Source organism: Pleuronectes platessa, chromosome 6 (assembly GCF_947347685.1).
Source record: "Pleuronectes platessa chromosome 6, fPlePla1.1, whole genome shotgun sequence".
Lineage (NCBI taxonomy): Eukaryota > Metazoa > Chordata > Actinopteri > Pleuronectiformes > Pleuronectidae > Pleuronectes > Pleuronectes platessa.
Window position 1 is genome coordinate 19,333,458 of NC_070631.1, and position 24,357 is coordinate 19,357,814.

General features: G+C 41.6%; 1 protein-coding gene across 1 annotated transcript in view; it reads right to left on the minus strand.

Moving 5' to 3' along the window:
• LOC128442667 (helicase ARIP4) overlaps positions 1-23,182 on the minus strand; it is a 66,438-nt gene extending 43,256 nt beyond the window's left edge. The window contains exons 1-2 of the mRNA XM_053425222.1: positions 23,042-23,182; positions 2,758-2,920 (exon numbers count right to left, since the gene is read on the minus strand). Of these exons, the coding sequence (XP_053281197.1) occupies positions 2,758-2,872 (115 nt within the window). The 5' untranslated portion in view covers positions 2,873-2,920; positions 23,042-23,182. The remainder of the gene's footprint in view (positions 1-2,757; positions 2,921-23,041) is intronic.
• Between the last annotated feature and the right edge of the window lie 1,175 nt (positions 23,183-24,357).

Here is a 24,357-nt window from a genome sequence, read left to right on the forward strand (position 1 = left end):
TAATAATATTTAAAAAATGTATTAACATACAACCAGTGATCTGTAGCAGCCAGTGGTAAACAACAGTAGTGGTCGGCAGCAAGGGCCAACTGCAGGTCAGAACAGGCACTGTACTAATGCCCAGCTCCCATATGGTAGCTGGGTCATAGCCACAGTTATAGAACTGAGTTGGAAGGCAAGCATACCTGAACCCCTTTTTGTTGAATGATTAATGGTTCATCATCATCTCGCCCTCATACTGATCAACACACTCTGAGAGCATGTGTTTGTGTGTGTGTGTGTGTGTGTGTGTGTGTGCATATGTGTGTGCGTCTTCACAGGTCTGAACAAACAACACAGACTGGCAGTGGAAAGACAGAATAGACAATCAGAAACACAAGGAAAGGAGAGACATAAACATACATTTATCAACATGTGTTTACGCAGGGTGGGCGGGCGATTTTATGATGCGCTTGTGTAACCTCTAACTATGGCCGAGTGAAAAACCCCAAACAAGGGCACACCAAACCCATTTGTAATTCTACAACTTTAACCCTTAAATCAAGTTTTAATTCTCAAAAAGCCAGTACATTTTGTACTGGATCTATATTTCAACATCTATATTTCAATTGAGTACAAACACAAACGGAGGAAGATGATCACACACTCCGAGAAAAAGAGTGAGAGAGTTAATAAAGAAAAGAGAAGAAAAAGCTTTAAACTACAGAAAACGTCTTATTCCTGCTGTTAAATCTCTCAATCCGTCTCGAATCCGATGAAAAAGCACCGAGGTAAATGTTACTGTTATGTGTTTAGTCTATGCAATCTGAGACGAGTTGTTTAACAAGGTGCTTTCTGATTGCGCTGTCCCGCCTTCCTCCATCTCTTTTTTCATATCCTAACTAGAATTGCAGCCCTCCAGTCGCACGCCTCCGCCAAACAGTCAGGTTGCAGGAAATCGAGTCACAATCTCTCATTCTGTTCCTGAGCAATGACGATTTATATTGGCAATAAAAGTGCAGATCATTTGAAGCCGACCTTTGACTTATTGGATATAAAATGTCATCACTTCTTCATTTAATAAAGTTAACCTACAAATTATTGTTTTGTGAGGTTGTGAGACATTGGAACATCTTAATCTTCTCAGTTCATTCTATTGTCCAAGTCATGGCAGCAACATTCATAGAATCACTAGCATTGCGCTAGTTTGTATAAAACTCCTCCATGGCCTTCCCTGAGATATCGCGTTCACCAAAATGGGAAGGACAGGTGGGAACACCTGAAATGATGATGCCTCTGACTGCGGCTGTTGTCAGTGACGAGCCACAAAAATAATCCACAGAAGTTTCTCTCCAGAATGTCAAAGACTCACTCCACTTCAGTTATCCAACTGAAGTTTAAAATCTTACCTCCTACACCCAAAAATACACTCCTCTGACACACGCACACACACATGCGTACGGACACACACACAAGCACACACAAGCACGCATCTAATAAAACTAATAGATGATTCATTGGGTTATGCAACACATACTGGCAACAGAAGACATGGGGGGAGGAGGAGACAGGAGAAGGTTGAGGAGATTTGTTTTCTCCTGAGGGAGAGCGGTCAGAGGTTGCTGAGCTGGTCTGGTCACACATGTGGACGTGACAGCGGTTCAGTTTGTTCCAACAGCAACATTAAAAAGAAAGAGAGTCTGCACATACATTTTTATATGTCTGGAAAATGAGGAAATGGAGAAATAAGAGGCTTTAGATCGTTCTCTGAGTAGAAGTAAACTATAAAAAAGAAAACTGTCGGGAGTTTGACCTCGATTCATGTTATCAAGGCCAAAAGTTGTCAACATCTGTCTCTTTACACTTAAATCTTTGTGTTTTAAGTAATCAGTTTTTTTCTATTGGGGTTTCCTTGTGCTGTTCAACACACAGTTTCAGACATGTATGCTCCATCCATAACTGTTTTAAATTGATTTCTGTCCTGTACTTAAGCTTTTATCAGAAACAATCTTCATCCATACCACACACCTGAAAACTCATATCACATGATTGTCCCCCCAGATTAAAATGCAGCCTTCAAACTTCTGATTTAGGCGCCAATTTATGCTCAACATTAGATACACAAATGAAAACAAAGCCTACTGTTCGTACTCTGCGTTCATTTCGTCCGCAGTTCTTCTGACAGTTTACGAAAACAGACAAAACAGATTAAATGGAGCAGTACCACGAGAAATCCTGGGGGAGGGGGGCAGCCTAGCTAATAGGTCAAGCGAAACAACCACAAAACTTTAGAAGGTCGAGCGAGATATGGTAAGAAACTATATGATGTTAATTAAAAAAGGGACCAATCGTCTCCTTTTGCTCGTTCTGAAGAGCAGCATTCTCACAACTTCTTCAACTAGCGTCATGTTTTTTGTCGTCAAAGAAACTCTCCACTCTGTGCTGCCCTCTAGTGCATTTATTGCTTAACAACCAGGTCAACGTAAAGGACGCATGGAGGTATGTGACGGATACATCGCTTGGAACGGACACACATTTTTGTCCGTAAATGCAACATAAATGACACTAAAAACTAAAAGAAATTGTAACTGTGGAAAGTTTTTTCACTTTTGTTTTATATATTATGAACTAGACTATATTAAATACAGTTGTATGGAACTGCTTCAGTGCTTCACCCTGCAGCATGACGAGTGGATGAAGTACAAACTACCTTAAGGATCCCTCCATGGTTCTCGTTTCTGGTAAATGACAAAAAAAAATGGGAGCAACAGGACTCACCAGGTATCCGCTCATCCTCATCGTCTCCGTCGTTGTCTTCATCTTCATCACTGATGTAACAGATCGCCATCTCCCTCTTCCTCCCATTCAGCTGCCCCTCTTCTACATCAGACATCCTGACCTGCAGGATGCTGCTACCTCAGCATGGCAGGACCACACACACCTGCAGTAAAGAGGACAAATAAATGAACAACTGCACACAAATGGGTTAAAGCTGAAACGGAGAGCAGCATAAAACCGATATTCTATTTTAATTTCAACAGCAGAACTCATATTGATAATGTTTTTTTTCTTCAAGGAGGGAAGGAAAATGCATCAGAATATTTTGTTCCTGCGACATAGTACATGAAGTTCTTCTCCAGGATTTTTGATTTATTAAAAAACAAGAAAGGAACATTTCAAAATCCATCTGAGAGAGAGTGAGACGTAACCAACATTATCATGACCTGCGGATGAAAGACAGCAGCAAATGTACCACTGAGAGACCTGAAGTGCTCTCAGGAGTTTTTAAGATGCTTTTAAAGCCCCAGCTCTCAGCAGCGGCAGCAAAATTACACACTCATTACATACAGGTTTTTCTCTGAGCTGGACTGAAACGATCATAAAGGGAAACCACAGGCTACCGCCATGCCCTTCATTTTCAGCTGCGGTTTAATAAAAGCAAAGTTTTGTTCCCGTTTTGTTTTATAGCAGAGTTATTATGTTACGTATACACGAGCCATGATCGCTATTTTAATGTCAATTTTACAAAAGGTACAGACGAGAACACAAATTTCATTATTACAGATATCATAATCGACATCAACAGTATTCAAGAAGACCTGAAAGTACAGAAATTATGGCAAAGAACAAAGATTCTCCACGAGACAATGACATGAATCACATTAATTCATCGAGGTCCGTGAGCAAATTCTTGCATGGGCCTGAATATACCCTCCAAAAAGGGAGAATTATGATCTTAGCTGTCTCTAGTGGTTAAAAACAAAGCCTTAAAATCGTGTTCACTCCCACTCAGATGAGGCCAGACACACAGTACTATCACAGCAAGTTTTACTTTTGATCACCCCCCAGCTCACCTTGCATAACGTTACACAGCAGATTACACAACAGGTAGCTCCAGCCAACTTGAATCATTGTTCCGACCGGGCGGTTTTACAGGCCTCATAAATCAAACAGAGCTAGACTTCATGGACTCGCTGCTCCTCTGAAAACCAGTAACCAAGGACTTGGTGAACTCCAGATTTACTTTGACACTCTGGTCTCCCAAAAAAACACAGATGTGTGTATGACCTCAGATGCCACTGATAGCTGCAGAACTGTAAACCTGTAGAATAGGGCAGGATAGCTGGGATGATGGCAGCAAGGTCATGAGCAGAAATAAACAGCAGGCTCTCGTTACGTCTCATTTTTTGAAAACCTCCTTAAAATCAGCTCAAGGACTGAGTGAAGGGGGAACACACATCACACAGACAATGTGTGAGCACTGATCCTCATCAAGGCAAACATACTGTTGATGTCTACCACAGAATAAAATGCCTTAAAGACACTGTGGTTTCTTTTCTCATTTTATATGATCCAAACCATCCTGCTCTACCTCCTCCCGCGGACATTTTATAGTGAAGCAACCACGTCAATCTACCTCCATGTAATGGCGTGAGAGCTTGTACCATTATTGTAGTGATCAACCTTATAATGGTTATCAGTATTATCACAACAGTGTTAAAATGTGCTAAAAAGTGTTTTATCTTTGAAGAAAAAAAAAATCTATAAAAATATGAATAATGATCCCAATAGTATAAAATGTACAACATGAACATTGAAGGAAGGATTTAGTTGCTGAGGAAACATCCCATAGGTCAAGTTTAAGTAAATATAATGTGCACATAAAAGCAAAACAGCCATAATGAACTAAGTTTGAGCATGTAAGAACAATACGTAAAAGGAAATCAGCTGTCAGCTGCTAATGACAATATAAAATATAAAAAATAACAACACAAAACAAGTGGAGCAGAGCAGAAACGGATGAGGTTGACAACTCTTTTCGTTATGCTAACAGTTGCAAGCTAAGGTCAGAGCACGGGCAGCTCATGATGTTACAGCACAAACTAAATCACTGCGGTAATCACAGTAATTAAAGATATGGTGTGACTAACTTTACCACTGTGAAAACACCATGTCTACTTCCGTGCTGCACATGATCATAAAAACACTGTATGTTCTTTCAACAGATGGTGCTTTTCTGTCTTGAGACAACTAGCCAGCAATCAGGGCAAAACTGTGGGGCACTGTTAAAAATCCATTTTGTTAAACAAAAGAAAAGAAATAAAGATTATTTTAATACGATTTTCAAATCCTAGCTTAAGTTCAGTCAACTTAAAGGAACTTGTACAGAAACAAACCTTTTAAGTCAAAGACAAATTTGAGAATATAGGACCAAGAGTTCAAACCACGACAGCAGTTCTCTGAATTCTAACGCCACAATGTTACAGTAATAATGTGAGCATCATTTTGCATTTCTGATCCAGCACAAATTAACCCGCTGTGAGAAAACAAATCCTGAGTCATTTCTTGCAACAGGACACTTTGGTACATTGGGTGTTTATTCTCACACTCTGTTGCCCACAAGAGTCAGAGACCATGACACGGTTTCCAACCACAGATGAACCACTGCTGGGAAAGTAGACTACAGTTAAACGGGGAACAAGCACATACCGTACTTGGATCAGTGACACCCTTATGTAACATCAAATGTCAGGGATGTGGCGGCTGCAGAATTTGGCTGGGAGGTCTTTCTTTGCGTCTGTCACGGGTGGTGGGTGAATATACAAATTGAACATCTGCGACTAACACTGCTGTGCTCGTAAGTAGAGGGTATGAGTAAATGTTAGTACTACTATTGAAGATATTCTCTTTAGAAAGTTAAAGTTGGAGTAAGCACATGCTGTCTTCCATGCTCAAGTGACCAAAGTGGTACAGTCCGGCCGAACTGAGACAGCTGACCAAAATTAGATCACTTTATCTGCGATCTGCTGCCAACCCCATAAGAGCCGGATCACAGCCTGACGTCCTCCAGCAGGGGCGTACTTAACGACTGTTCCAAAATTCACTGAAAAGCTGCTTTCAGACATGCTCCGTATTTCCTATGGAGGAGGTGCATGTGTGAACGCACTGCAGTCTCTGTGGTATTTCCACTCCTGACCTTCTAGTATTAAGTCCGTAGAAATCCATGAGAATTCGATGTTGAAGCACAACAGGGAATCCCCTTGTTGGATTTAGAGTGAGCGAGTTGGGGGGGGGTTTATCATGCTTCTAACAGGAGATGGACACAAAAATGAAACAAATATATCTTAAGGCGTCATACACGTAGACGAGACAGAAGAAGATGACGAGAGAGTTTGTGGCGAAAAGAGGCGCCGACGGTGTCTGTGTGCTGTAGAAGCTCCGGATTTTACCCACAGGTCATGTCTGAAAACGGCTTGAGTGTGAGCGCAGGGATTTGAATGAGAGCATTCGAACATTAAATCTAAAAAGTCCAGCTCTCAAACTTTAAGATCGCTCTCTTGAAAATAGACAGGGAAGCAACATTGCACTTACACTACACATACTGAAAAGCAGATCACACGAAACTCCCACAGAGACACAGTACAGCTTGCTATTAAACTACATAACTTGGAAGTCACATTCAGCCAAAAACTACTTGGATTCTTTGGCCTCATGTGCTGGGTAATACAATATAGCAGAGGCAAGCAGGCCAAACTGCTCTGGTCATGTCAGGCCGTCCCACTGTAAAATATGTGTTACATAACGTACACTTCTCTGAAGGTTTGGCTGCTCTGAGCGGCTCCATGTAGGTCACACATATTCTGTTTCTTCTTACCTGACATGACTTTACGGTCAAATATGTAATCAGATGCAACGGCCCGGCCATAATTCTGAGAAAATTACATTTAACGTTTCTCAAAGACCATTTATTGATGCATGACTGACATCTCCTGGGTGCAGAAAATGATACAAACATATTAAGATCTAATGAAATCGTTCACCACAAATTAATGCCGAGAATCTGCCAACAGGGCTGAGCAGAAATCCATGACACAGTTTTAAAAAGCCTCACAGATGTAAGATTTACTGCAGGGCTGTTGCACATCATTGCATTATGTTCTGCAGGTAAGTGTGTTATTGAATGAATCCTTTGCAACAAGCTGTTTTGGAGCTCCCCTACAAACGCCTCGATGTGTTGCCTTCGGCTTTGCACTGATCTGACACACTTTCTGCTCCACAGGGAGCGGCGCAGGTGAAGCTTATTGTTCAGAACAAGAGAGCTTACAAATGGAACCGGTTGGAAAATGAACATGAGACAAGAGCAACTTTCATGTTGTTTTTGATACAAAGACGTTTTAGATGAAACCAAACAACTGAACCTGAGAAGTTTTAGAATTTAAATGCAGCTTTTGTTCACAGTACAAAGTAACAACTAAGACAGTGCTGATGTCTTCTACATTAAAATAACCTAAAGCTATCAAATCCTCTCAGACGACACTTAACTTCACTGTTAAGTAGACTGAAAACAACCTGCTCCATTTCTGAAGCATGTACAGGTGTGTTTGCTTGAGATTCATTTTAAACAGAGGCAAGATCAAAAGTACACACTGTGCTTTGGGGTGATTAACGGTTCAGTGTGTAGAATTTAGTGATGGTGTCATGTTGCAGCTACCCCTCACCTCAACCTCCTCTTCCAAATATAAAAAAGAACACGTGGCAGGCACTCTAGAGAGGACCTGCTCCTGATGTAAATATATAGTATTTAAATATAAAGGGTAAAGAAAACAATTAGTACAATTTCGATGAAACACAAAAGTTAAAAAACTTCAATAGTATAAATTTATATTCAATTTCTGCCAATGGATACCTTTCACCTTAATCTTACACACTGAATCTTTAATGAGATAGTTATCAATCTAGAACAGACTATTTCCATTCACCCATTTATTTTCTATACCACTTTGAGGGTCGCAGGGCTCGCTGGAGCCTCAGCTGACATTGGGTGAGAGGCGGGGTATAACCTGGACAGGTCGCCAGCAAATCACAGGGCCAATATACAGAGACAAAAACACATTCTCACCTCTGCTCAATTTAGGGTCTCCATTTAACCGACTCCTAATCTGCTTGTCTATGGACTGTGGGAGGAAGCCGGAGAACAGTCAAACAGACTCAGACACTATTTCCCCCTGATGAAAAATACTGATTAAGAACTCTATAGTTCGCATGTTTATGGTTTAAAGTAGAGCTGTGAAAAATAACGCGTTAACGCGTTATGATTAAATTACAGGATTAATTCGTTTTTTTTTTTTAACGCATTTAACGCATGCGCAGAAGGACCTTCCAATTCCGCCGCCTCTGCACTAGTCGCCGCTCTAATGCAGTCAGACGGCAGCTGCCATTCAAACAAACAAACAACATGGATAATTCTGATGAACCTGAGGACCTTCTGGACGGGAAGATCGTGTTCCAAAAAAACAAAGATCGAACATTCAGTAAAACCAAGGTGATATGCACACTCTGCGAGAAGACGTTATCGTTTCACCGTAGCAATACCCGCCTAACCACCGCAACGCGAAGCATGTGTTGATCGGCGAGGGGCGTTCAAGTGGAATGCGCCAAACCAGACTCACTCGCCGGACACATTGTGCAAAAGAAGCGGTCAGCTTTACTGTCAGAGAATTTGAACAAGTTAGTTTGCCTCACCAACTGGCTAAAGACCGAGTAGCTAAGAGGGCCTTTAGAGGCATTAGATTGTATCATGGTGTGGTTAATGGTTGTGTGACAAAAAATATAAAAAATGTCAACCATCCTATGGCTAAGAAGCTCAAATAATTTCTGTTTAATTTTAAAAAAAAAGTTTTATTCAACCACACAATGGCTAAGGAACCCGAATTCTGTTTAGGATGAAGATTATATTAATGTTCCATATGGAAAAGCAATGATAACTGCTGAAGAACTGCTGAGTTGCAGCACAAAAGAAAAGTTAAATGTCATAAATCTTGTTTTCACAAAAATATTCCGAAAAAAATCGGTAATGTGATTAATCACAATCATTAATTTGATTAAAAATTTTAATCATTTCACAGCCCTAGTTTAAAGGTTAAAAAAAGACACAATGAAACCAGGAAACCCTTTTCATCAGATGACAAACTGAATGAACCGAACTCTATTATCAGCAGAATCCCATCTTTTTATAGATCCATGAATACAGACAGGACCTGTATCTTTAAACATGCTTGCGGTTACCACAGTAACCAGTGGTTTCAACAAATCAAGCAAATATTTCATGATCAAATAACTGAATTGATGAGACTTCCAAACTACTGTTAATGTGCAAAGACAGAGCTTTTACATTCATTATTCACATAGGGTGAGTTGAAGACTTGAACAAAAAAGTAAACATTCCTGCTCTACCCCTGCATCCTCTTACCTTACATAACCCCCTATAGCAGGGCCAGGAGCGTTATCCACAGATCTCTGATTGAGCCAACATTACATTTTGAGAGCGTTTCTCGCGACAGGGCCAGACGGAGTGATCAGCAATTTAAATTCTCTGAATATGGAAACGGGATGTTAAAGAGGGCAAAATGTGAGGGTAAGAATAAAGAAAAGAGAAGCATGAAAGATGATGGACGAAGACAAGAGATGTGAGAGAAGGGGGTTTAATGAAAAAGGGATCGGGGGAGGGGAGAAGTCTAGTCTGTCTGGTGTCCTAAAAACACCCCCCACCTCGTGACCAAACGGGGGGGAGGGAGATAACCTACATTTTTCCAGCAAAAAAATAGGACACCAATACTACACATGTGGAATCTAGTTCTGAGAAAGTAATGCACCAGAAGAAGTTGCTGTTAAATTTGGTGTTAAAGATTAATGATTCATTAACCAATTAATATGAACTAATTCTTAACACATACAAGAAGTAAATCTTATTATTTAAGAATATGAAACCAGAGAATATATATTAGGGATGTCCCGATCCGATATTGATATCGGAAATCAGTCCGATATCAGCCAAAAAAGTGAATATCGGATTTTATCGGACTGAATCTAAAAACTCCGATATAAGCGCTCCGATATAAGCTGTCCATTTACCGCTCCAGGACTTCTATAATAGGTGACTCTGGTTTGATCACACTCCAACACAGTAGGTGGTAATGCCCCTTAATTAACGTTGGTGCCGGCCGCGGAAGAAGAGCGTCTCTGATCCAGCATGCACAGCCCACGTGATCACAACAACGACAACGTGTGTGCCTACAGCAAGGTGTAGTGATGTCGGCTGTGTGGAAGTATTTTACCGTAAACTCGGACAAAGACGCTGCAGCTAAATGCAACATTTGTCAGGCGCAAGTGTCCCGTGGAGGGACAGAACCGGGAAGGTTCAATACAAGCAACCTCATCGCACATTTGAAAAAACACCACAAAAAAGAACATGAGGATTTTCGCGAGAGCAGCAAGGCGAAGCAACAAGCCTCTGGCTCGCTTCAGCAACCCACGCTGGCCGAAAGCTTTGCAAGACGTGACAAACTTAGCCTGGATGCCAGACGAACTTAGCCCCGCCCACAACATTTTGGTCGGGCAGTTCGGTCTGGAGTCGCTCCATTGGGAAAAAATTATGGGGCGTGTTTCAACTGACCAGGAAGTAAAATTCCTCTTCGCTCAATTGGATAGACCTACAACCAATCAGAGCAACGTAGTATGTGACGTATGCTAAGCAACGCATTGTGAGTTATTTACTGGGTTCACACCGGACGCTTCAGCGCAGCGCCAAGCCTTAAATAACAGCTGGCTCCCATCCACTCCCATGTTAAAACTTTGTGCCGGTCACACCGGAGGCTGAAGCACCGCGAGGCAGCCTTGGCGCAGCGCGGTGCTTCAGCCTCCGGTGTGACCGGCAGAAAAAAGCCGTGCAGCGATCTACTGGATCAACGGGTGATATTATTAGCGCTGCCCGGCGGTTCAGCGTCGCTTCAGTGTCCGGTGTGAACAGCCAAGCGCCGGGGCGATAGGGATTAGCGCGGTGCTCTGGCGTCGCCTCCACGTTCTGTGTTCCTCTTTCAAAATGAATGCGCTGTCGATGTCTTCTAAAACAGACTCAATGGCAGCATCTACACATCTCAGCTCGCCAGCGGCAGGCATGTTTGTTGAAAACGAATTCAACCCGAGGGCACTTTGGTGACGTGGTTTACGTCACCGTTGATCATCTGTCAATCATCGTATAAAGCCCGCCCTGACAATCTGATTGGCCCAGTCCGGCCATAATTTTTTCCCAATGGAGCGACCCCAGACCGAACTGCCCGACCAAATCTGTTGTGGGCGGGGCTAAATTCGTCTGGCATCCAGGCTATGACAAACTACCACGGGACAGCAAAAAGGCAATGGCCATAACAGAAAAGATAGCCCAGTTTATTGTGCTTGATGACCAGCCCCTGTCGGTGGTGAGTAATGTCGGGTTTAAACGCTTAATGGAGCACCTCGAACCTGGCTACATTATTCCTATAGTTTTTGTTGTTTTTGTCCCTGCCCACAGTTGTTTCCAACATATGCTGACAGTAGAAAAATAACTGAAGTGAACTTGAATTGTTTGCACTTTAAAATTTAATTTATTCTATTCAATTGTATAATGATGTTGGTAACCAGTGGTTATTTTGCACTTTAAATATAACATTTTGTTTTCATTGGATTTGTTGAGGTAATACTCTTATGTTGAAGGTTAAAATTTATGTAACCAATTGGTTAATAATAAATGGGTCAGTTTTTCCTATACCTACTGTTGCTGACTATTGTTTTCTGTTATATCACTACAACATCAGTAACAGTAACATCACTTTATCAAGCCTTTTCTAACATTCCACACAACAAAATAAGGAATAAATATATGTATGATTTGTGCCTATATCGTATCGTATTGATATCGGTATCGGCCAATACTCAAGGCTACAATATCGGTATCGTATCGGAAGTGAAAAAGTTGTATCGGGACATCCCTAATATATATATATTTTTTTAATCAGATGTCAGGATTAATGGATTTTGAAAAGTGTTGCAAACTAATTTCCGGTCTCTCGGTTAACTGATACTGATATGAAACCTTTCATTCAAAGAAAGGTTTTGTTTTTCAAACTTCGAACAGGCGAGAACCTGACACTAGAAACCAAAGGGAGAATGTGGTGGGAGAATGTGGTGGGAGTACAGACAACAGTGAGTAAAGATCTTTTGCGGGGACAGACTCATTTAAGCTGCTTTCAGACATGCACTTAACTCCGGTTAATCTTTTCCGGAGGGGCTGTATGTGAGAAAGACGATGTCCAAGTAAAAGGCTCTGGACTTTTTCTAGAGTTAGAAGACACCAGTAAATAAGTCAAGAGAGCTTTCGGTGATAAGGGCAAATGCAGAAATCGATGTGCTGTTAAAAAGACAAGACACATGATCTGAGCAGAAATTCTCTAGCTGAATTGTACATGAGTAAAGTCTCAAGTCCAGACCCAGATTCTCCACACTTCATGTCTAAAAACAACCATCCAGTAGATCAAGTTCAGCACCGGTATCCAGGAATCTATCTTTTATTTCCATCTATCCATACTCAGATCATTTAGTCTGTATTTGTGCACTACTTCTGAGAGCACATGGATACAGACGAAACAGACAAAACTGTGTGGGGCAGTGTAGCCTGTTGTGCAAGCGAGATGACCATAGGGTAGTACGTGGGCAGTGATGTTACATTATTTGAAACGGACATATGTCTTTTCAGAGGTAAATGAGCCTATAGTCGACCACAAGCAGCTGGAGCAGACGTGAAAGTGGCAGAGTAGGTGGAGTTTTCGATTGCTTAAAAGAGAGACGTTTGGAAACACTGCTAGGCGTTACAAAAGGTCTCCTTGACAACAATGTTTCTACCCCTCAGGCTTTGGCTGAGGGGTAGAGTGGTTGTCCTCCAACCAGAACGCCGGTGGCCCGAATACCAGCCAATGCCGAAGTGTCCTTGGGCAAAATGCTGAACCCGGAATGACCCCTCATAGATGTTGAAAGCACTGAATGATGACACTCCTTGGATAAAACTGCAGCTAAATGACTTGTAATGTAGTGAATCCAAGCAGAAATCCCATCTCTTACCTTTTATAGTTGCTATTCATTCTACACAGTATTTACCGACTACAAGGCGAACTTCTCCAGAGTGGACAAACTGATTACTTCTGACATGGAGGCATTGTTTGAGTTTTAAAGTGCCATTTTAGGACAAAAACACATGCAGAGAAGATCAGTGTCCATTGCAAGCATGAAACCCATTGTCAGCATCTTTTTTGATCACACACCATTTCTTACCACTTTATTTTGCATCACAGCCACAGCGGGTGATTCAGGCAAATGATACAGAGGATTTTTACACAGGAATGTAATGCTTAATGGACCAATACTGAAAGACTTGCTCGGTACCAACAGACACCATGTTATTACCTCTAGAAAGCCCCTGAGAGATCGAGAGATCGAGAGAGAGAGAGAGAGGTGGGGGTGGGGAGGGAGGAATAAAAATGAATGATAAAGGAGGGGAGGCAACAAGAAGACGGCTGCTTGCATAAGCCAACTTACATAAGATCTGCCTAATAATGCCACTGTTCAGCTCGGAAAAAGTAAAGTTATACAAGATATGCCAATATGGAAGGGCATAGTGCGCACACACACACACACACACACATTTAACCTTCCACAGCTGTTTAGAGGTGAGGTTCAGTGAATATCCTGCCAAGGTCTGAGCCTTGATATAGTTCTCACAAAGAAACACAAACAGGTTTGTGCATCTATCTTAGCGAGGACATTCATTGGCATAATACATTCCTTAGCCCCTTACCCTAACCATCAAAACTAAAAGCATACCCCTAGCCATGAAAGTGTTAACCATGAAACAGCCCATTAAAAGTGGGTCAGAAAGTGAGGACCTCACTCTGTAGGTTCATAATGGTCCTAACAAAGACACACATGCACACGGCACGCACGGACGGACGGACTTTACACTTTGAATTAAAGAGCATCGAGCCGAAGTGTGGTCTTTTAAAAAGCTTTTCCCTTTTACCTAAAAAAGAAGTGATTGTGTGAGTTCAGAATGTGTAGACTGTAGATTCAATTTATTTAAGATGGAGTTGTGGAGATGTATCTTTTTAAATGTATAACCACTTACAACAGATCAATCTCCTCGTTTGATTCATTAAGAGCCTCGGGGACAGATGACACCCTGCATCTATGTCACTGGACCGTGCTCCACCCATTTCCTGAGTACAGGTCGTTTGCAAGTTTACAAAATAATGAACAATCAAAATCAGCGACACTTAATTTTACGGTTCTAAAAATGGATATTGTATAACACCTTCCTTTTATATTGGACTGGCTTACAGACTTAAGTCGTCATCACATCCCCCTGCTTGTGTAACAGAATTACACAATAGTGAAGCCTAGTGTATGAGGCCACAGTGGTGGTGGGGGGGTGTACCAATCATGTCAGGCTGTTTTCATTCAAAAGGCAACATAACACATTCTCTGTCCAAATACTGTATTTGAAAAATAATCTTTAAGATTTGAATTATTTTATAAGTTTTCTAACATCATCAAATGATTATCCGTTTAAAAAATGCTGTGTTCTTTAATAGATTACAGATTGTAACCTTGTTTCTGACTTTTTTTAAACCTCGTTTCTGAATGTAGAATCTATATGTTTCTATTTATTATTATTATTTCCGTGGGCAATTGATAAATCGTTAAGTATTTAAAAGTTAAATTTTTCAATTGGTTATTGATTAACTACACGTCATTAAAAATTGTATATTGCTTTTTTTTAATGTTTATTGTTTTGTGTTAAAGGTCGTGTCAAGGTATTGGATGGCCATACATTTTTGTTAACAGTTTCATGAACCCCTTAAGAATGAATTGTCATCCCCTGAGTTTCTCTATTGTCACCCTAAGATCAAACTTATTTTGATTGCAATAATTTCATCTTACATAGCACCAAAACGAATATGGCCTCCTCTGTCCTTTATATTTAGTGCAAAAAATCATATATGTCCTAAATCTGAGCAGTTTCCTTTGTACATTGCATTGTGGGAACAAACAAGAGGTCAAATAAGACTCAAACATATTTAGTATGTGCACTGTTTATTTCATAACTTCTATAAATACACCTGCAAATAGTGGACATTCTTGTTCCTTGACAGATTACTAATTAGGACCTTTCTGATTAACTGATTAATAAATCAACTGTTTTATAGCAACTCCAATAGATTCAAAATGTGCCACAGTGCTACTTTAACAATCATCAATCTGCTTCAGTTCAGGACCTATATGACATATTTACATGTAGCTGTTTTCATAACGAGGAATAAAACACTATTTCAATTCAATTCACCTCATCTCAGAGAGTTCAAACTAAATTTGGCTGCTGTTTCTAATTTAGACCCAAGACCGCTCAGACGCACTAACCTGTAAATACATGCAACACGTACAAGTCTATTCAGGATTAGCCTGCATTTAATACTTTGACCTAGAGGTCGCACGCACACACACACACTCACACACACACACATGACCTGGATCAGTGAAAATTCGAACCTGCACAGAAACACTTGAGAGGATATTTTTACATAGGTAAACCCTTGGACCGATCTGAGTTATCTAATCCCTGTCCACGTGAGCTCCCTTTAGTCCGCAGCATCTGAAGACAATTTACCAAAGGTAAACAAACAACTATGTTAGCTTATCAACAACTGGAGTGAAAAAAAGGGCTTAATTTACTTCTCATGTCAGCGAATAAGGCGGATTAGCACCAATGTAATGCAGGCAGTTACACAAGGGATCAATACTACTAGAATGAGGAGGGGTCAGGAGGGATCATAAATCAGTTGACCACATTGATACTGCATTGGGTGATGCTTGCTGTTTTCTAGCCAATCAGTGAGGGTTTAGTAGGTTCACTGGGTTTGTTGAGGGTTCACACAGGGACATTGGTGGGGAAGGGTCTCCTCTGCATAACCATAGATATGTGCTACATCGACCCTGGGAGGCAGCTTAAAAGACAGCAGTTTAAACAGCTTCAGTGTGAAGGGTAGAGGACTTGGCTGAATCCAACGAGTTCAGTCAAAAGGTGGAATATATAGTTTAAAATTAAATATAAGTTCTACGACATGAGCAACAAAGGCATTTGTCACCTTTTCTTCCAAATGGTGGGAGGTCGGGAAAACAAAAAACTAAATCCACATTAATAATACTCATAATCTGTACAAATGTTGAGGAAGCTTCCCCATGAAAAAAAAAACTAAAGAATAGCTCAGAACATTAATTTGAGACCAAGTTTAATTCTGATTCATGGGCGCGTGTTGGTCATTTTGACAGGAATGCATTAGCTTCCACTACCGAGATCCAAAGACAGACAAACTGCACTGTCAAACAACTAAAAGGTTTATTAAAGAAATCTGATATTCACTTTGACCAACTGTGTCTTCTGCCAGCATTGATCTCCTTATCAGATGTGTGAAAGACAAAATGGCGTGTGGTCTTACGCGGGGAGGGGCACCATGCTGAAGACAGATGAAAATGGATGTGCTGTTAAAAAAGTATTTATTTGCACTTTAACTGAATCTTTAATAAACTACTGGAGTAATTTCAGGTATCCAACGTTCCCAAGCTAATATAACCTTTTATCTACATGGTTTGTAAATTATTATATGTTCAGCAGATTGACGAAATATTTAATAGCAGCAATTATTTTGTGGTAAAGAGTTTACTTCTCAACATTTGCAACATTTGTAAGACTGTTAATGCCCTCATAACTGAACACATGTTTGTGTATCCACTCCGACCCTCTGAGTCCCCTGAGCTTAATCATCAGTGGAACAAAAACCAAGTCTGCAGAGACTCTGCCTCTATCAGAATCACTCACATGCAAGAAGGACGAAAAAGCTTTCCACGGTTAATGTATTTTTGCAGAAACGCACTTACAGAAGCCTCAGATGTTTATTTTCAGTAACATCAATACACACACACACACAGAGCTGTAATTTATATGGGACACAGACAAGAAGATAAACAAGATGACAGATGAGCACAAGTTGTACCTAATGGATACTGATCAACAATTCACAGCCTAGACATATGTGCAAACAAACTGAGAAACAACCATGTCAGAGGAGAGAACATGGTAGGTCAAGGGTCACTGGACGGACGCACGGATAAAAAAAATGAAAATGTCGCAATGTTAAAGAAACTGAAAAAATGCCTCTGATCTGTGCCCCCCCTGATCCAGATCTGCACCAATGTTGAATTGTTTCATCCCTGAACAGTAACACATCCTTACACTAAGTGTGGTGGCAATCTGTCCAGGGTTTGTTCTTGCTTACAAACAGAGACCAAACCAACGGACAGGAGTGAAAACATAACCTCCTTGGCGAAGGTATCAAATTTTTAATCTTACAATCATAAAAAACAGAACTTAAGGCCTACTGTTGTGGACCACTAGAGTCCAAGTGTTTCCTTTATGTCGTTTTACAGAATGACTGAAAAATAAAAAGGGGGCAGAGTATCAGTCGCTCCATCTTCCTCCTCTCACACTTTGAATCACCGAAGAGAAAGGGCCCCCCCCTTCTCTTCTCTTCGGTGATTCAAAGTCTATGGCCATAATCAGAGCAAGTGAAAGTGTTACTAAATCTGTACCTGAATCTGAACTCCTGCTGTGATGTTTCAGTTTTCTCTGAATAGGAGCAGTGGAGCTCAGTCAAACCGCTCTGCCCAGCATGCATCACTCTCCCCTCTCTGTTTTATAAAGGAGGTCAAACACTCACTGATGCTGCTCCTATCCCTCACCTGCATGTGTAGGATTTTCAAGCTCAAGAAACAGTAGGAGTCTCTGCTCTAACCTGCATTTTTACCTCATCTCTATCTCATCCTCTTTTTTCTTTACCTCCTAATGTAATATTCAGTTCACAGAAAATTTATCCCAACCTAAATGCTCTACTTAATCTCATGATCTGAGATAAAATCAGGTAGACTTAATTGGATCATACGCTATCTATAGCAGTAAATGGTTCACATCCATACATATACTGGCTGTGCTCTATATGCATACACACAAAGCAGACATGTCATCAACCAACACATTAAACACTGCCCATTGAACAACTCACTGTCTTTAAATAATACATTGGCCAGAGTAGGAGGCCTCACCAGCACAAGTGTACAGTCAACACTCTTACATATTGAATCTTTAATAATAATCTAATTTATCTGCTTTGTATATAGGACTATTGTGCATATATACATATAATTGTTTTTGTTTAATATTTTTCAATATAATATAAAAACAGATTTTTATCCTTCTGAATATAATTTAGTTAAGTTATTTACGCAGCTACAATTACAGTGTCTTTTCCCCCTCTACTAGCTTGTTACCTGGAAGTTTTTCATAGACCTTTTCCTTTTGTTAATGTCCCAATTTCTGAACCGTTTTTCTGATGGTATTATTTGTGTCAACTTTAATTATAAACATTTAAGGGGTTTTGACACTAATTCAAGAGTCCTGGAAGTATGCACTGTGCAGCAGTAAATTTTATGCACATGAGGATCGATCACTTCTCTTGTGATAATTTAGCATCATAAATTTAGGTTCTATTTTATGAACTGACTGGCTAAAGCGATAGAGATGAGGTTTGCAGCCAGTACATGGAAGAGAGACAGAATCTCACCTGTACTTGCATCTCTGTTTTGTCATCGGTATAACCTTCATTTATTCCTTTTTATAAAGCTTTGAATGGCCCCTGAATACATCTGAGTCAAATAGTAATAAAAATCTTACAGCCAGATTTGTTTCACTCAAGTCTTCGTTTGTATGCTGCTTACTAAAAGTTTGAACTTGTGCAAATCACACAGTCTGTCTGACTTTAACCAGCCTTGCGCTCCCGCTGTGCACATTCAGGTCCTCCCATCTCATGAAAACATTAAATCTTATGTGATGTTCAGCTGCCATTAATGTGCACAGATGTCAAGCAGGCCAGCAGAAGTCTCCCCCCTCCATCCCTCCGTCGCGGTTCTGTTCCTGTACTCAGCCGCCCGCTGAGCTCATTAGCAGGAACAGACTGGAGGAGTGATGTAGAGATGAAGGGAGGGACACCGAAGAGACAATCAAAGAAGTTTCACCAGATCATCCTTTTAAAATCATATAGAGAATCTGGGTTATAACAGAAATAAAACCAAACTTACTAACCTCGATTAGTATTTGAGTAATTAAGAAGAATTGACTTATAGAAATACATAAAATGGCTTGTAACACACCCGCTGCATATTTCCCTTCACACTGAGTTTTATATATTTGACACACTACATCAACATAACGATATGTGACAACTTTGCATTGTATTTCGCAGTTTGCACCCAGATCATCTAAAGTAGGAGCCTAGAGTAAATCTCTAAATTAGACACATGTTCTCTGAACAGTGTTTGCATTAGCTCTAAGATTTCACAGATCAAAGCATCTAGTCCAGTCAAAGCCAGCAAACATGCACTGTAACTTCCACCACTTCCAACACTACAGCTATTTTCAGACATTAACTCTAGGGAATTGGGTCTGAACTTTCTCCGGAGTTTGCCTTTCACACATGAAAAACGCCGCAGGAGATTCTGTGCTCGGACTCGATCACATCAACACAGAATTCTTCGAAGCGTTCAGGTGAGGTGTGGTGCAGCAGGCAGGATGTAACGTATATATCCCGTAGCGTCGATCACATGTTTTTGTCTACAACACATCGACACTGGCATCAGCTCTTATGACCAAAAGTTCTCTTGACATTTTTGTCCACATCTTCTATATGGCACAGTTTTTTCTCCCTGCGATATTTATATTCTTTACGTTTTTTCGTCTGTCTTGTGTTAGAAACTTCAGCAACAACGACTCGCGGTGGAAACTCCAGAGCCTCTCACTCGGACATTTGCGTTCTCACATACAGACCCTCTGGAGAACGGCAGGAGATTATCCAGAGTTCAGTGCATGTCTGAAATGTCTGCATGTGTCTGGGTCCATTGAAAAATACAATTACAAAACTGTGGTGGCCAGGGTTTAGATTTTAAAAGACAGACTGACCTTTATGAAAGACGACACACACTCAAACAAGCAGAAGAAAAGCTTTGTTTCATACAATGTTTTTCTGGCAGAAGAAAAGAAAGAAGAAGACAGCAGGAAGGTCTCATGAGCTCAGGTTGCGTCTGGCGGAAGACGTTTGCTCGTTACCTGATCCAAGTCTCTCAATCAACACTGACAGCAGAAGCAGACAGAACAACCTGAGAATCAGACTATGAGAACATGATCCTGCTGCCAAGGGTCATTCAACAAGATGCTCGTTCAGTGCCCCCCCACATTCGAAAAAAAGTCACCCGACTTCACAAGTGAGAGCTACAATATCCATTACCAAAAATCTGTTAAATATTCAACTAATGTAGCAAAAAATGTATTGGGGTACCACATGTATGTATTTGTTGTTTTGGAAGTTATTTTTACCGAACTTGCTTACAAAATCATTCAGCACGGGTTTTATGTCTTAAGGCGCACACACACAGGTAAATCCACTCAGGCACAACATTCACTTCACCTGACCAGAATGCATTGCAGCTGCAGAGCATGTTGGGTAATAGGTATTGATTAAAGGACACAACTCCCAGCTGGGACATCTTGTTCTCCGGCTCATCACCTCTCTGTATCTCTGTCCTACTGCCTGCATCAAGCGTATGCAACTTCTCTCGAGGGTTGTCAAAAGGCATGCTGGGAAATGGAGGAAATCACTTGAGGCACACAGTTGTCCCACCACGAATGAGATCAAAACGTAGTGAGGAAGTAGACCTGCAATCTTGCCAGTGATATACAGCTAACACTTCTTTTAGTCGAAGTCCGGAATGTCTACCATTCAGTTTCGTCTGAACCAGTGAGAGAGGTGAAGGTGCCTCTGACCACTGCCCAGATCAACAGAACAAAATTAGGTACACAACAAGAGGTGGTCTCTGTCCAGGTCAAACAAACCATGGTTCTGTTCATTTGCAGCGTGAAGACACGTTTTGGACAGCTGGGACATTCGGACCAACTGCAGGAAGTTGGGACAACATTAAACAAAAGAAGAAAAAGAAGCGTATCACTGGATTGCGAGCAGTCTTCTCTTGCGATGAAATTGTGTTAGAATGACAAGGACATTCATCTGGCACACTATTGTCCAGTACTGCGCTTGAAGTGAAAGAAGTAAAACCTTAAGTAGTATAACGTAAAACGTGATATTACAGCAGCAACGCAAATGATAAGAACGGGTTCAACCCTTCCTCATTTCAAAGAGAAAGACCCCAGCAGACAACACGCTGGTGTCAGATGCAGACGCTGCCCATGTAGGTGATAACGACAAGGGGTGTGTACGTCACATTTGCTTCTAGTCTGCTCCTTAAACTGCTGCGTGAAATCCAAACCAACCTTGGCTCGAACCCTGGTCTTTGTCTTTCAGGTATGAAAGCCCTCAAGCTCTAAAGGCCTCAGTATGCTTCTCCGAGTCCGTTTCGGAATGACGGACGGACGGATCGGACGGACCCTTTTTGATTTATAGTTCTACGAGCCTTTTTGTTGTGAAAACAATTCACCGCCAGAACAGTAGATGGCGAGACGGAAGTCGAGCTTAGACAAGCCTACCTCATGAGGTATATAGAAGAAGTCCACGCTGGTTTATTTACGTCCTCCCGGCTCCTCACACACAGTGAACGATGGTAACAGAAAAAGGATGTTGATGACGCGACAGTTTTTGCTGAATAAAGTGACACCCAGCGAGTCATAATATTTATGTTATCGTGTCTTAGCGCAGCGGTTCCCCGGTCTTGTTTCCAAACTGCGTTGCTAATTCAACAGCTGCAACAGCTTGAAGCTACACGGAGGCAGCTAGCTCCCCCCAGCTTCCACACACAGTCAGCACGGACACCCGATACTAACTACTACCAAGTGTTTGCTTCTAACCTGACGGTGTTTGAGAAACAGTGTCATGAGAGCCGTGGGATTAAAGTCAGCGGGTTTTTTGCGCTGTTCCCACCGCATTTAGCATGGTGGCTAGCCCGCTACCCCCGTTATCAAAGTTCGTTATAACCGTATGTGACCGTACACACATGCTGTAAGTGCTCTAACCAGCCACCGTCAGCCGGACACACTTGTCACATTAATCATAGAGTCGTAGTTGTGATTTTGGTTTATTGTGATGTAGGGAATGGAACAGGAAGTTTCCATTCCGAAATGCTGGCGTTAGCAGACCAATCACAGCCAAGTGCTATCCGTGGGCTGTCCGTCATTTCGACGTGTAGTTAGAAAAATGAGCACGGCACGAAAAGCTCTCCGAGGAGCCTCGGAGAGGCACGCAGAGGGCGTTCCACGTTGGAGAGGGCGGTCCTATCTGTCCGTGTCCGTCAAAACGCAGAAGCATACATTGGCCTTAACATGGAACTTGATGTACAATATATCAGTCTCGATTGAAACTGATTTAAGTGGTCGCTTAACCAACCGAATAAGTGAGAGCACACAGGAGAACCAGTATGTTTGAACCACGGTGTTGAGGTCCTTGATCGCTTCCCATTACATGACCCAAACCTTTGTGATGGTTACAGCTCCTACCACCACTGCTGGGCGTCCCTGAAGGTGAGTCACCTGGTGGAGTCACTACTGGGAGCCACTCGCCGGGTGCTCTTTAACCTTAGAGCTCAACCCCTCGACAGAGAATATCCCCCATTCAACTTCTGCAGCTACACACAGATGGATCCCCACCGCCCTGGAGTGAAGCTGTACATTTACATAACTCTTTACATAAGCTCGATTCTTTTTTAGTTTGCCCTCACAGCCTAAATGGCTGTTAGGTAACACTGCCACAAATGAGTGTCCGCTCATCGCAGCTGCTCCGCCGGCCGATCTGTCAACTCGCCGGTGTCGTGGTCGCGACTTGTTTCCGAGGGGGCGAGAGGGATTTGAAGAAATAAATAAGATGGTGATAATAATAATTATAATCAGGGGGCTGGGGGGGTAGCAGCAGCGTGGTGGCTGGTTTCATAACACGGAAGGAGGCAGCAGCAGCAGCACTGCGTCCGGGAGGAAGCGGAGGTGCAGCGTGCTCCTCTATTGTCTGGAGCCTGGTTGTCGCTCCGCAAACACACGCAGAACACAAAGATGCAAACAGAGAGAAAACACGTGTGAGCGAGCCGAGCCGTCTCTCACCTTGTGTTTTCTGCGGGTTCCTCCAGGCACCGAGCAGCGGCTTGTTGGAGGAGTGAGGAGCAGAGGAGGAGCGGCGGCAGGAGGAGTAGACACCGGCCGCTCGTTCATCAAGAGGAGGGTCGCTTCTGCTGCTCCCGGCTGGTCCCCATTACGAAAGTTCCGGAAGTGCACGAACATGCTCAAACTGTGGCACTGAAGCCGCCAGAGAAAACACCGAGAGTTCCTATCAGACATACTGTGTTCAATAACATGTTTTATTTAACTTAAATTACACTTTGTACTCTTATTTTCATTTATTATTGGAGAAAACCATACTATTGTATAATTCTCAATTGTTTTATTCAATGTGTTCTATTGAATATTGTGTTACTGTAATCGTTGAGCAAGCTGCCACAAGAGTTTCCTCTTGAACTTATCTTATCTTATCTTAACTTAAATGAACTTATAACCCACAATTATCGGGATAGTTCACCAAAAAAAAGAAAATTCCCTCATTATCTGGTCAACAGTTTGAGGATGGGGGGTTCGATGAAGGGTTTGAGTCCACAAAGCACTTTTGGAGTTTCAGCGGTAAACAATGTTGCAGCCAATCTTCTGTAATTGAAAAACAACAGAAAAACACACACAATATGCCTCCATACTGCTCCTGTGGTGTCATTCAAGTGTCCGTAAGCCCTGACATTCAAATTTGACACGCAACAACATAATTTACACCTAATCGTCCTCTGTGATCCACGCACGAACGCGGCTCCAGAGATCGCCAACCCCTCCTTCAGTGTAGTGGCGAGTAGATAATTCGTTTTTGGGTGAACCATCCCTTGAAGCTGGGTGATAATATCAGTCAATATCAATAATTATTGCGATAAATGTCACATGATAATTTCTCTGAAGTCATTCTTTTCTCCTAAGTGAAGGTTGTGATTTGAAACTCTTCTTTGTGAGCAGGGAAACACTTGACAAACAGCTAAACGGTTCACAAATCAGAGGTAGATCAATCATGTGTTCATCCTCACTGTGCTTACACAATGCAGAGATATTATATCAATGTGTTTTGGATTCTTGTTTTGTTGTGTAACATTAGTTGCATTAGTGTTCTGGCTTTAAAACACCCAGAGGCCATGTCCTCAACTGACTTTGTCGTTTTACTCTGAAAAATTGTTTTACAGTAACAACTTTCAGGAACAGGATACTTTGCTTCTGAGAAGCTGATAACGTTTAGAGTTGTAATTTTCACTGGTCCCAGTTCAGTCTGGGTGAAAACTGCATAAGATGGGAAAAAATGTGGATAGAAAGCCACTTGAATTAATAACAAAAAT